Source organism: Lipophrys pholis, assembly GCF_963383615.2.
Source record: "Lipophrys pholis genome assembly, chromosome: 19".
Taxonomy (NCBI): domain Eukaryota; kingdom Metazoa; phylum Chordata; class Actinopteri; order Blenniiformes; family Blenniidae; genus Lipophrys; species Lipophrys pholis.
Window position 1 is genome coordinate 9045376 of NC_137647.1, and position 14485 is coordinate 9059860.

Below are 14485 nucleotides of genomic sequence, written 5' to 3' on the forward strand. Positions count from 1 at the left end.
TTTGTACTGAAAGCTCAGCTTGTTCTGAGGCATGTGGCGTGTCAGAGGCCTGGCGTTGATGGCAAAATCAATACAGGCTCTCTGTCAGAAACAAGACAGAAATGCGGATGAGCTCTCGTCCGGCCGTTGGATTTCTATCACCCTTCTTCTCCTTCCTCACCTCATTCTTTTCTAAACTGTAATCCTCCATCATCTTGTCTCCTTGTTCTTGGAAAGTGATGATAATCAGAGCTACGAAGATGTTGACAAAGAAGAAGGGGAAGACCACGAAGTACACCACGTAAAAGATGGACATTTCCATCCTGTATCCCGGCTCGGGCCCTGATTCTCATAGGTCGCATCCACTGAATGTTTCAGCACTCTGACGGGGAAGAGATGGAAATATGGGCGTTACAGGTTGTCTAAAATCCTCGGCGCTACACGACCGCACACATGTTGCGTTGTACTTACTGCGGCCACCCCTCTCCAGTGGACACAGTGAAGAGGGTGAGAAGGGCCCAAGCCACATCATCGTAGTGGAAATCGTACCTCTTCCACTCCCGCTTCTGCGCCTTCACTTCGTTATCTCGCTCATACACTAAATATTCGCCTCTGAAATACACAATACACAAGGAGACGCGTCGTCTTTGGACAAATATCAAAACCACACGAGGCGATAGCCGTGTGAAGACGGAGCCGGCCATCTCTTTCGGCCTGACAAAGAGAGGACATAATCAATTGATATTCCTTTACCTGCAATCGCGCTCAAATTCTTTGGATTCGTCAGTACAGTAGAAAAAGCGTCCCTTGAAAAGCTGCACAGCCACCACAGCAAAGATGAACATGAAGAGTAAGTAGACAATGAGGATGTTGAGCACATTCTTCAGGGAGTTCACCACGCAGTCAAACACAGCCTGAGGGCACAAAAAAACACCAAAACAAAACAAAACAAAAAAACGAAAACAGAGAAAAAGATGCTGGTTAAAAAAAAACAACACATCAGAGTTAATGTAATTTAATTTCTTTTTTATGTTTTGAATTGTGGTGCCAAACTTAAAGAGTAAAATATTCTATTGTATGGTAATATTATCACAACTGTCTTGTCACAGTGGACACATTGAGTTTTTTTTAGTTTTTTTTAACACAAAATATATAGAAATTGATGCGCATAAAGCTTAATCTTCATCAACCCTGGCAAACACACTTCTCATAAACAAAACAAAAAGAAAAATAGAGCTTTATGTCCATATTTTTTAATGCAAGGATATCGAACATGCAGCCTGTGTGCAAAAACTGGTCACTCACAGAATTCAATCAATCTAATAGATAATCATGCAAAATGTAAAAAGAAATTATATAAAACTGATGAATTACAGAAGCCAACGATCTGATGGATCGTTGAAAGTTAACATTTTAGCATTTATATTTTGCTATAACAGGTGGCCCTCGCAGCAAAATGAGCTTGACATTCCTTTGTAAAATAGAAGAAAATATACAATAATGCACAAGAATACAAGTTAAAGTCATCTTTGGCAGAAGCACTCACACTGTGCATACTTCTCGACAATTGTCTAGCCATGAAATCCAAAAGAAATCCAGCCATTCTCGCAATAAAAGCCTTAAGTTACGTCATGCTCAGGTGAGGGATTTCCTGTGGAAACGTACCTTGAGCTTGGGAAGTCGTTTGATAGTCTTCAGAGGTCGTAACACCCTCAGTACCCTCAGAGACTTGATAGTGCTGATGTCCTTTCCTTTACTGCTCCCCCTACATGTGTACACGTTCATGTACACACACACACACACACAGACAAATGCGCGCGCGTGCACACACACACACACACACACACACACACACACAAACGTGCGCACACACACACAAACACAAACCACGAGTCAGCGGATTCAGAGGTTTGTGGCAGTCATACTCGTCTCTATTCCAAAATGGCAGTGGGCAGCCATTTCTTGATGGCATTTGTGTCCGAGTTAACTCAAAAAGAGTAACTTCGTCTGGGTTATATACATAGCAACACATGCAGCATTGCTATCATATTACACTTTCGCCTCATATCTACACGTGAGGTTAGCATTGTAGCTACATGCTAGAGTTAGGTGGTAACCTACAACTACAGTACATGCTATGGGAGACAACTGATATCATTCCTGTCTGAATGCTATCTCGTAGCTACACTTGTTCAATACTTTGCAAAGTATTTCAATGCTTTAGCCTTGGCTTGCACATGCCCAGCTTGTGAAATATAATCATGCTGCATTGAAACCTTGCTTTCCATGCTACATTATCTCTCCTTATAGCAGCAGCTCAAGTGATGGAGAACGTTATTCTCTATAGAGGCATTAGAGAGAGTTTAGTGGTGGTCCCAACGAGACAAAAATAGCCCCTTATTTCTTTACTAGCAGCTGTCTAAAGGAAAAACAGTTGCTCTTCACTCTAAATAACCCGCCAAAAATATTCCCAAAGTTCACCATAAGTCACAGTTTGATCCTGTTTCTGTGTGAAAGAGGCAAAAACCTGTGGTAAATGGAAGGTCAAACTCTCTCTTTAAATGACTCAGCTAGTACAAATCGGTCAACTCTAAGGTTCAACTGTTAGCTGGTATCACGGCATTGTTCAAACAGCATGGACTCTTGTCTTGTGGGGCTTCGAGCCAAGACAAAGACGTTTTAGCGAGCATTTCCTGATGAAATGCTGAGCTAAACCACTTTCTTTAAAGCACTTTGAAAATGTAACCTTCCAAGAGAAAAAGCCAAAACTTCATCAAAGTAAAAAACTTACAAAATTAAGAAAATAAAAACAAACTCAAAAGGACTATACACTTAGTAATAAATCACAACATCTGTTTATTGAGTCTGAAAAAACATAGTTGTAACATAAGGATGTTAACTCAAGCTGAAAAATAAATAAATAACATAAAAACCCTAAACATATTGTATTATATAACTTCATTATAAAAAAAACAAAAAAACAAAGTTCTTGGCATCAAGGACATTTATAAATTTCTAATGTCTTGATTTAAAAAAAATAAATAAAAAATTAAATTACGGTTAAAAGACTAAGTTCAAAGGTCATCGAAAGTGGTCCTGAGGAGAGACAACAGCTGTGTGTATGGCTGCCTGTGTCTTACAGCTGTTCGAACAGATGGTGGACTGCTGGTGGTTGTGTGCGTGTGTGCAACTTCGTGTGCAAGTCTGCACACACGTGTATGAGCGTATGCGCTAGTGTCTTAGTTTCTTCATAACTGTTTTTTTTTTTTTTTTTTTTGTCCCCCATATTACTGCTCCTGAGTGCAGATGGTGGGACATATTTTCACCTGTCTGAGTCAGAGCTGTTCCATTGTGAACAATGAAAAAAAAAAGGGGGGGGGGAGAACAGACAAGTACAAATTTCAGCTGTGATGAGGAATGGATGAAAAGGAAAGAGATGTGTGTTCAGAAGAACGTGGTAGTGCAGAAGGAGAAAATGAGCAGGAAAAAGAGAGCAGAACTTTACCCGCCGCCGCTGTTGGTGGTCCAAACGGAGAGATGAGTTAAGGGAGTGAGAGACGGCAAGACAAAGGGAGAGAGGAGACAAAAAGACAAAGGGTGGGAGAAGGAATAGAATGGGACACAGAGAAAGGAGGGATTTTTGAGGGTAAACATCCATATGAGAGACAGAGAGAGAGAGAGAAAAAGAGAACACAAGGCCTGCTTTTTGTTAGATCAACCCTCCCACCCAGAGACTACTCTAAGCAAATCACACTTCTGCATGCAGTTAAACACGCAAACTCACAGTTAAGACAACAGATGTGAGAAAGAGATCAGCAGCCTGGTGATGAGTCAACAGGCCAAGAGGTTGCCATTATTTACCCATGAAATTCGGCCGTATGTTTCAGTGGGACTCTCAAATTGTGTAAACTATCAGTTTTCTTAAAACCCACTCATGAACTGCGAGTTGAAACCCCTTGATTAATAATTGAATGCTTGCATCCCTTGTAATGAGGACTGCAAGAAAGATCAATACGCCCGTGTATTAACTCATTTTACATCGGCCACGTCTGGAGAACAAACACCACCTGGTGAGAAAAGCATTACAGGATGTAAAAGTATCGCTTTAAGCTCACCAGTCTCCATCCATCATCCGGACGCTTGGCTGGGGATGAATCTGAGTCTGACTGCAGAAATATGCAGGACAGCGGCAAATGTGGTCAAAGCCACAGTAGCCCTCAGACCAGACTAATTGGATTAAAGGAGCGATAAACATCTCCAATGAGACTGCTGCTCATTTCTGGAGTGCTGTGTGATTTCCACCAATTGAATTAAGGCTCAATCTGGCTTTGTGCAAGTCTGTTGTGATTGGTCTGGATTCCCCAAATCAGCTGTAAGCGTCGTTAACCCCTTAAATCAGAAGTAAATAAACAAAAACTTCACCATCATAATGAAGCTTTTCACTACTTTTCACTACGATTTTTCTATTCTCTATGCATGCACACACCAAAACGTTATCACCTGACATTTCCCAGGAAAGTACATATGCAGAGAATTACCACAAACACTGTCACATTTATATTTGGCACTATATCACACAAACAGCGTAGGGGATGTCAGGATAATGACAGGCGTACACAGATTTATACATTTATACACACATGGACGGATTTGACTGAAATAGGGGAAAGAGTCTTGGTGAAAGAGACACAAAGAAAAGATGACCCGGAGGGAAACGCTGGGGTAAAAGCGACTTCTATACATGGAGCACCATCACTAGAACCCTGGAGCACCTGCTTGCGTCATCGGCTGACCTTCACAGGCATGCATTTGTTCTTGCACATCTTAAGTTGATGCGATGACTGCGATCGTTACACTTCACCAGTCCACGTGGAAACGGAGCAAACTTGTCAACAGAAGTGATTGAGAAACACTTGGATTGGTGTGTCCCATGAATAGGTGAGAACGGAAGTGACAAAGACCTCTACAAAAGACACTAAATGTGTTAATTAACACAGGTTTTAGGAGTTTCTGCACCTAAAAAAACGAATGAAAAAAAAACTAAAATTAAAGAGCTGATTTTCAGATGAGCAATAACTATCAATCAAATCGCTCATAGATTGTAATATTATTGACTAGTGAGTGTAACTATTATAGTTTGTGGGGTCTTACCTCTCCCAAATCTATTGCCAGATACAATCGTATGAAAGATATAGACTTTACTGAGGCCCGATAGATAAGGCGGAAGGGAGTAAAGGAGATTTTGTTTGTTTCTGTGAATGATGGAAAAGGTGACAGGATGGCAAAAAAAGCAAAAGTGGGAGAAAAGAGAACTCTATGTATTTATTTTTTTTAAGCTATAGCAGCTGAACACTTTACCAAAGGTAAGGAGAAGTACATGTAAATCAAGAACAGAAAGAAATATTAGGTTTAACAGTGCGAGAGGACATGAGGTTGGGGGTGATCGTACTGCGGACAATTAAATTCAAGCATTGAACTCAAAATTCACCTATTTATGTCACTTAATATTTCTTTAATGATATAAATTGCTTGTGACTTTATATGTTCATGGATATGAACTATCATAATCAATTCGTTAAAGGTTTGTCTCCAGTTTATTGGAATATTTGTCGACTGAAATATAGTTGGATTAATGAAAACTGTGCTGCTTCTTCAAGTATCCTAAATATAAGAAATTGTTATTTTACCATTCAAATACCTACATATCTGCTGAATACAGAATCCCTTCAGGAATTATATAAAAATTTGTTAAGGATGTCAGCACTGTACCAAAGCGGTAGTGATCAACAATATAATGTTGAAGTGATTATTGGGTTTATACCAGCCTACAATGATCACTGTCTTGTGATGCAAGCCTTACGACGCTTGTGGGGTACGCAATTGCTTGAATGGGTGAAGAAGAAACCACTCAAGTCAAACTCACAACCAAACTGTGCTTGAAGAAAGGGCCCATAACTGAAGCGTTAATGTTAATTCTCTTGCCTCCAGCATGATCAGCTCAGTACCTCTTTGTCACAAATTGACATATACAACAATGGATTCCCATTTGAAGCAGCCTGCTGAATCCTGTGAGGCCTAATGTACACTTAGTCCATGATTTCAGAGAACTGAAAACAACAAAATGAGAAAGGATAACATACAAAATCTGAATCATCAAAAAAATGTAATTGCTTCGGTAGTCAATAGGCTTGTGCACGAAAACTGTATTTACCTTGACGCTGGTCAATGTTGTTAACATTAAAACAGCTGAAGCTGTGCCAGCTCAGACCATGCTTTCATTTGATTTATAAATAATTACTTACTTGCACAGTGAAAGTGCTAGGGGAGCAAAATGACAAACATTACAAATGAATAATTTCTTTTTTTAAATGATTAAAAAATAAAAATATGATACAAGTGCAAATTCTTGCTCTCCATGCGAGCATGCTTCTTGTGGTTTCTGCATCGACTCTGCTAAACCACTTTAGCCCATTCATGTAGAACTGGAGGTAAAACTAAACACTTGCGCGGCACATCGGCCACTGCTGTTTACTGAAAACACAAATAAGATTTCCAATCGTCAACAGATTAATATCAAGCAATATGTCATATTTCTCCACATGTGAAAATATGTGTAGGAGGTTATTGCATTACCATTATCAACTTAGAGTACAGTATATCTTAAAAAATATACGAAGATCACGTCACCATAAACAGTGAGTGCATCTCTGAAGATCTAGTTTACGTATATCCTCCCCAACCATGCAAAAAAAGCCAAGTTCATGCTTGGAGTGCAGCACACTTCTCATAATCTAATCTCTAACTTAGCTCAGTTATGCAAACATAACTGTATTTTAATCCTTGACATCATGCAGATCAAGTAGAATTAAAGTACCTGATTTGTTGCGAAGAGGGGTGTGGAGATTATTGGAAGGAGGCTCAGCTTGACCTGGCCTGTCTTTGCAAAGGGACCTTTAACTCTAGAACGCCCTAGGCACTAAAGGGTTACAGGTGCAAAAGGTGGTCCTCCCCTCTCACACAGGGAAGAAGAGGTGGATGGAAAAAGGATGCCGGGATACTATTTTTTTTTTTTTTTTTAACATGTAGATGAGTAAGCATTTTGCTGAGGGGCTGAGAAATGGAAGGATTGCAGAAACATTGGTGACCGTGAGAGACAAGATGTACGAGAATGGCCAAATGTAGAGGATCCGCTACTTGTATTATAGCACAGGTGAGAGAAAGTTTGATGGGTGGAAATGAGCAGGAAAGAAGATGAAAAGAAAGAGGAAGTGAAACAGAATGTGTGGTAGAGACAAAAAAAAAAAAAAGTAGAAAGGAGTAAGAGGTAGGAAATGAGCCATGCGCGAATAGAGAAGAATAGGAAAGACTGTACTCCAAGGTACCAGTGAGGCAATAGACAGCCACAGGAGGAAGAGGAGGAGGAGGAGGAGGAGGAAAGAACAGTGGGAAGGTAAGAGGGAGACTTACGTGAAGGCGAAGGCCACCAGAGCACCACTAACCACTATAAAGTCAAGGATGTTCCATAAGTCCCGGAAATAAGAGCCCTGGTGCAAGACCAACCCCAGATCCACCATCTAAGATAGAATCAGGAAAAAAAAAAAAGTGAAATCCTCATTTGATGCACAGTTGGTTTTCTGTGTTGATCCACATCTGATAAAGCCAGAAGATCCCAACAAGTCTGGAAGGAGTGTCGATGTGCAATCCTCCACACTGTCTCACCTTTATCAGCATCTCAAATGTGAACACTCCAGTGAAGATGTAGTCAAAATAGCGTAAAACCTGCACGTGAAAAAAAAAGATGCGTCACGCTTATGGAAAACAGGAGCAGGATGTGTACGTCTGATGGATTTCAAGGCCATACAGTACAACTATATGCTTGACACAGCTGAAACGTTGATTGTTTGAAATGACGTTCTCACATTGTTTCGCGGGGAATCGGGCCAGACAGGATCTTCAGCCGCTAATGCAATGCTGCTCATAGCGATGACGAGCAGGATGCACATCTCAAAGTAACGCAGGGTGCAGACGTAATGACATGCCCGTCGAAACCTAGAAAATAAACGCAAAGATGCACCATTGTTTCACATGTTATGCCATGCATGCCATTACGTCTAATTTATAGAGTATAAACAACAAATCACACATTCATTTTCATTTTTCAATCCAGTTATTACTATGGAGCTCTTCACTTTTCTTTCTTCTGATATTGTGTATTGTGTGCCCCAGTCTATGCGGGCTGTGTATGAATCTGCGACTTACGGGTTGGTGGTGGACAGGATGAACATGGAGCTGAATGGCGGCATAGGCCTGGGCCCTCCTTCACCTCCTTTTTCATCATCGTCGTCATCTTTGTCCTCCTTTGCCGGCAGAGGCTCTGTATTGGCATTTTTATTAACTGGAATGGACAGGAGAATGTCATTGAATTACAGTGAAGCTCCTTAATCAAAAAAGACAACAAAAACATAAACCAACGGAATCAGCCCGTACCTTGCAGTATGGCATTGGTTGATGGAAATATCGGCATATCCACGGCCGTGTAGTCGGGGTGGGGTAGCCTGATCACGCTGTTGGTGCGGTGATGTCCAATATTTCCATAGCTATCCAGCGTGACCAAACTCCCATGAGTGCCACTGTTGGCAAGATGGAGGGCGGATCCATAGGAAGGGGCGAGGGTGTGATTCCCAATTGGATTCGGGCGACCCTCGCTCGGTGGAGTGGAGCCAGACACCAGTTTGGTATTCATCAGGTTGTCCATATCCTCGCTGTACTGGCTGTTCTGCCTGGAGAGGCTCTTCTGGATGGGTCGGGTGGTGGAGAGGTTCGGGACACTGCAATCCCTAAACAAAGAGGCCAGAGAAAGAAACATTTGGTTTGAGGAAAAAGAAATGATGTACAGGGGAAAGTGGGAGACAAGAACACAGTAAACATAATGGAGGTCATCTACAGCCATTTGCAGTGGACGTACTTCCTTCTGTGCTGGCACATCCTCTTCCCCTCGCCGTCTGTTTGATTCCCATGGCGGTTTCTCCTCGGTCTCCTCTCAATGCCGTTGCCGGGCCCGTCGGGCTCTCCTCCTTCTCCACCCCTGCTCTTATGCCTGCCTGACTTCCCAGCACCTCCTCCACCGTCCTCACCATCCTCTGCGTTCTTTCGATGTGACCTGGGCCTCCTGTGCTCCGACTGCCCTCCCCCTCGACTGCCGCTTCGGGTGTGGTGATGGCGCCTGGACGGCTTCTCCTCCGAGCCCGGTCCAGGAATCGTGGTGGCATCCAGTCGGACACGAGAACCGTGGTGGTGCTCGCTTTTGCGGCTCCGCCGACTTTCCGTGGACTCTCCCCGCTCCATGGGAGGCCTCGGCGCGCCTGAACCCCCTCCTCCACCTCCTCCCACTTGGCCGTGGGGTTCATGGAGACATGTTTGTTTGTGGAGCTCCTCAGCAAGGTGATGCTGACTGACGCAGAGGTCTGAATTATTGGCAGTGGTTTTGTTGGTGTTGTTGTTGCGATTTTCAAGAGGGTCCACAACTAAGGGTCGATCAAGGTGGGTTTTCATGTCCGGGCGGATCTGCCGTGAAAAGTTCACCTGTCAGGGGGGGACACGGAAAAAGTAAAATCGAAATCAAAGTTTTAAGTCTAAAATGACAGAATTTGTTAGGCAATTGTAAATAATATGTATTAAGTGGAAATAATGTTGTTAGTATATTCACCACTAATATAAAATAAAATAGACAGTAATAAAAGTCATCAACATCATCACTGCCGTTACTTGTGTATACTGATAGCACAAGTCTAGGGGCCCTTGTTTGCCTTGTCCTTTACATTGTTGTGCTCCTCCCTCCCTGTCCTTGCCTTCCAGCGGTCGTCGGTGTCCAGCTCGCTGTAGAGGGCTTCTCGACTGGACACCAGAGTTTGCTTCCTCAGCTCCTTGGTGCGTTGTTCCCACACTGACTTATTGATCCCCTTATTGTGGTTCTTCTGCTGCTCCTTACTGTAAAATGATAAAGGGGAGGGAAAAAAAAAGGATTGGCAGCATTAAGGCTTGCCTTATGACTCGCTGCTGTGAAAATATACACACAAAAACGGAGCACAGGATGACGTGATAACATACACCAAAAATATAAGGACGTAAAATAGCCAGGGCATAAGGACACACTGGGGGCCAAAGACATTTACAAGTTTTGACCTACAAAATGAGAAGGCTCAATAGATACAGGCGTCTACACAGCTTGCCAAAGCCAAAGGCTTGACAGTCCTTTGGTAAACCATGTGATCACACAACATGGAGGACAGCACTGAGGAAAGATCAGAATTCTGTTGTAATGATGTGTAGGTTACTCACTCATACATATTTCTTAATAAAGTAAAAAAAAAAAAATCAGCATCCTAAAGTCCCATTACTCTAAACTGATTAGATTGATAAAACGTTTTTTTTTTTGTTACTAAATAATTAGCAGCAAACCAATCCTGCCTATGATCATCTCCTTTCGATCCCTCCAAGACGTCTACCAATAATCAACACTAACTCCCTTTTTCTCTTTGGGCCAACAGTCAACCACCGTGAAGCAACAGCCGTACTGCGAGGTGCAGGCAACAGAAAAGGTACTGTTCAAAATAAGCCAACACAAATAACAGCTCAAAGAAAGCCAAGTATGTATATTTAATCAAAGGAAAGTCAAGAACTAAAAATGACAAGGGAAAAGAGGGTGTTCTAAAACACAAAGGAAAGCAAGGAATGGATATAAAGTCAAAAACAGAAAGGTTTCAGAAATGAATAAACAAATAAATAAATACCAGTCCAGAAAGGGGTCGGTAGCGTTGTGACACTCACTGTGTACTTTGTTGCTGAGGAGGGAAACAGCTGGTGAGTGAGATGGCACGAAAGAACAGAAGGAGGATTTCATTCCAAAATGGACAATTTATTCACCATTTAACACTCAGACTGTGAAAAATGGTCTCTGTTCACATGGAATGTGACAGGAAAATTATTCAATTATTACAGTAAGTTCACAAAATTCTTGAACTCCAAACGTAATATTTTTTTTGAAATGATTCAGCATTTTGGAATGTAATCCTTTACACACACACACACACACACACACACACACACACACACACACACACACACACACACACACACACACACACACACACACACACACACACACACACACAAAACATTAATCCTATAAACAATCTTACAAATTCCATTTTCATCCATTACAAGTTTGTTTATTTTTTTAGTGTACTTGGTGGTTCTGTCCTTTGTGCCAGTAAGATTATCATTAAAACTGTGGGCTCTGCCATTAATCTGTAGCTCAGCCTGTTTGAATAACAGAAAATAACATTCTGTCTAAGAACGGCTTGCTTACGGTAAGGTGCATTTATACATTAACGATCAGAAAATTTGGATAAACTGTTGTTTTGAGAGTACACTTACTTTCAGAGGAGCAATTTGGTTTAATAGTTGTTATATTATCCTGTAGTATCCTATATGTGGCTCCATTTATTTTGTTAATCTGTGATTTGAGTGGATGATCATAATGTGAACATTTTGTAGGGAATTCATTGAAATACTGCAGAATTTTGTCTACCGATACTTTGTTTTCTAAAAGTCAGACTGAAACACCTTTATGTGCTTTTTTTTATTTTTTTTAATTGGAATTATATTTGACTGGATTTCTGTAAAAAACTGGTTCATCCATGTGATTGAGCACCACTACTATGTAGTGTATTATGTGTGTGACACTTTGGTCAGTCAAAGTTTTTTCATTATATTTTCAAGTTCAATTCTTCCATTAAAAAACAAGGGAGACTGTGTGTTTGCTGTTTAGATTTGATGCCTTAAACCTGATATGTTCTCTTCAATAAGGAATCTGAATGTTTTATTTATTGTGGCTGTTTCATTTTTCTCTGATTGGTGACTGAACCTGAGCTACTGTTTTTTTTTTTATATGCTTAGATAGATGACAGCTTCTTAATTTTGTTTTTACACATTATTTTCTGAGTATTAGATGTATGTCGTCTTACAGCCGTTTTTCTTTGGTTTTATGTGACTTTTCACAGCAGCCTCCATCTCGAAAACACCACAGAATATCTTCTTAAAAGATTTTTCATGCACCGCTGATATCTCCGACTTCAAAATCCCTGCTTAGCAAACCCAGAACTGTTTTTTACCGACATCTCTGTCTTTTGTTTTTCATGCTGATACAGTGAAGGTAATACACACTACTGACTGTATGACTACTAATGACTACATCATTTACATCTTCACTAACATTTTAGTCAATACAATCGAGGCCAAAATGTTTATATGGCTGCAGTATTTCCAACAAATATTTTTTGAATTTACAGATGAATAATTACTGGGTGTAGATATGTAGCTTTCTCACTTTCATACACACAGATACACGTACACTGTATTGAGAAACAAATACTAAACTTTAACAAGAAGCCTGTCTGCTGAAGCACGTACACAAATGCTCACAGCACAGGGAGGCACAGTACATAACACAAACAATTACACAACACAGTGTGACTCATGATATGGTATGAACAAGTAATGACCGTGTTTAAGTGTGACAGAGTATAATCCAAGAAATGACACTAAAGGTAAATGTGTTCCCTGCATTTGTCTGTGAGTTGGTCTGATGCATCACAGCAGTGGGGTCAGGACTGTGTGTACCTGTCATGTGTATGGCATTCAAAAGCAGACATGGGTTCTCCCTGTTGTGCAGACCACATTGGAGTGTGTGTGTGTGTGTGTGTGTGTGTGTGTGTGTGTGTGTGTGTGTGTGTGTGTGTGTGTGTGTGTGTGTGTCTATGACTGAGAGTGTGTGAACTTTACCAGCGCTGAAAGGAAAGACCCCTGTGTATACAGAGAAAAGAGATCAAAGACTCTCCTGACCAGAGGAGAGCTGGCCTAGATCAATGCAACTCCGGCTTGTGTGTGTGTGTGTGTGTGTGTGTGTGTGTGTGTGTGTGTGTGTGTGTGTGTGTGTGTGTGTGTGTGTGTGTGTGTGTGTGTGTGTGTGTGTGAGAGAGAGAGAGAGAGAGAGAGAGAGAGAGAGAGAGAGAGAGAGAGAGAGAGAGAGAGAGACAGAGAGACAGAGAGACAGAGAGAGAGAGAAATGAAAGCAAAAGAAAAAGAAGACATTTTAGGAAGAGGGCAGAGTAAAAAGTATTTGTGTGTTGGGTTTTCCTTCAATGTTCTGCTGAACAGGTCTGTTTCATTCTACTAACAGGACTGAGTGGCAAAAAGCGCACCAAAAAACATAAACTTCTACTTAAGGATTTTGTAAAAAAAAAAAAAATAATAAACCCGAAAGGAAAACAAATGATTTGATTAACTTTTGAAATTTTTTTTTTAATTATCAATACTACCACTGTCAGACCGATATAAGATGAAGTGCTGCACTAAGAGTGCAAGGATGAAATAGATGAGGAGAAGCTCTTTCTGAACACTTCAGACTGCTGCTCTGTGCTTTCTCCAAGGCCTCGAATGCTGGACGCAGAAGTGATGCGCGCTTGATAAAAATCCTGCTGCTGTAGCCAAAAAAACAAGTAAACACAAAAGCAATCCAGACAGACACTCACGCTGCAATGGAGAGGTTGGCAGCAGACAGAGGGCTGACTTCAGCCACCTCCTTGGCTTTCTGCAGGGCGATCTTCTGACTGGCTGCCTCCTCTTCCTCCTGCTCATCCTGCAGACAGAGACGAGGAAGGACAACAGAAGCAACGAATGCATGGAGTGAGAAAAGAGCAAACGAGGCAGATAGGAGACATTCATTGAGTACCGGAGCAGCAAATTTTTTTTTTAGTACAACAAAGTGCTTGAGATGTTAATCAAAACGGGATGTACCTTGGTCAGTTCCTGTGCGTTGGCCAAATTATCCACAGCGATGGCCAAGAACACATTTAGCAGGGTGTCTGAACAGAGCGTTAAAGACTATCCAGGTGAGGTTTGTTTGTGCACATGGCCAGCATGCATCAAATATCAGCAAAAATGTCCACTATACCGTATATCATTATGTAATTGAGTGCAAATTGATATATCGGATTGTACAAAACCAAGAAGTTAATAGCTGGGATATCACTCATGCTGCAGAGCTGACACAGACTGCTGATGAATAACTGATGAAATGCGTGGCTACATAATGGACACTGTGGTAATTAAGCTGTGCTAAAGTAATGGTAATATGCGGCGTAAGATATGACTGCAAATTTGTTGAGTGATACATGTGTGGTTTTTGTGTGTATGTGTGTGTTTTTGTGTGTGTGTGTGGGGGGGGGGGGGGGGGGGGGTCAGAGGTTTTTTTTTGGTTTGTTTGTTTTTTCTCACTACTCGTGGATACAGTTGCCAAAAAGCGTGAGAACAATGAAGAAGACAGAAAAGGCCATGCCCTTGTTGACTCCACCCTGAGACTTGATGCCATCATACATCACCATATTCCAGTCCTCACCGGTCAAGATCTGCCACACACACACACACACACACACACAAACAAAAA

At 41.4% G+C, this 14485-nt stretch overlaps 1 protein-coding gene across 1 annotated transcript in view; it reads right to left on the reverse strand.

Moving 5' to 3' along the window:
- Positions 1 to 14485, reverse strand: part of cacna1aa (calcium channel, voltage-dependent, P/Q type, alpha 1A subunit, a) — a 79734-nt gene that overhangs the window by 31437 nt on the left and 33812 nt on the right. Inside the window, 10 exon segments of the mRNA XM_080487224.1 lie at positions 7447 to 7553; positions 7699 to 7758; positions 7899 to 8028; positions 8239 to 8374; positions 8467 to 8816; positions 8945 to 9561; positions 9828 to 9966; positions 13572 to 13678; positions 13837 to 13904; positions 14330 to 14447. Of these exon segments, the coding sequence (XP_080343350.1) occupies positions 7447 to 7553; positions 7699 to 7758; positions 7899 to 8028; positions 8239 to 8374; positions 8467 to 8816; positions 8945 to 9561; positions 9828 to 9966; positions 13572 to 13678; positions 13837 to 13904; positions 14330 to 14447 (1832 nt within the window).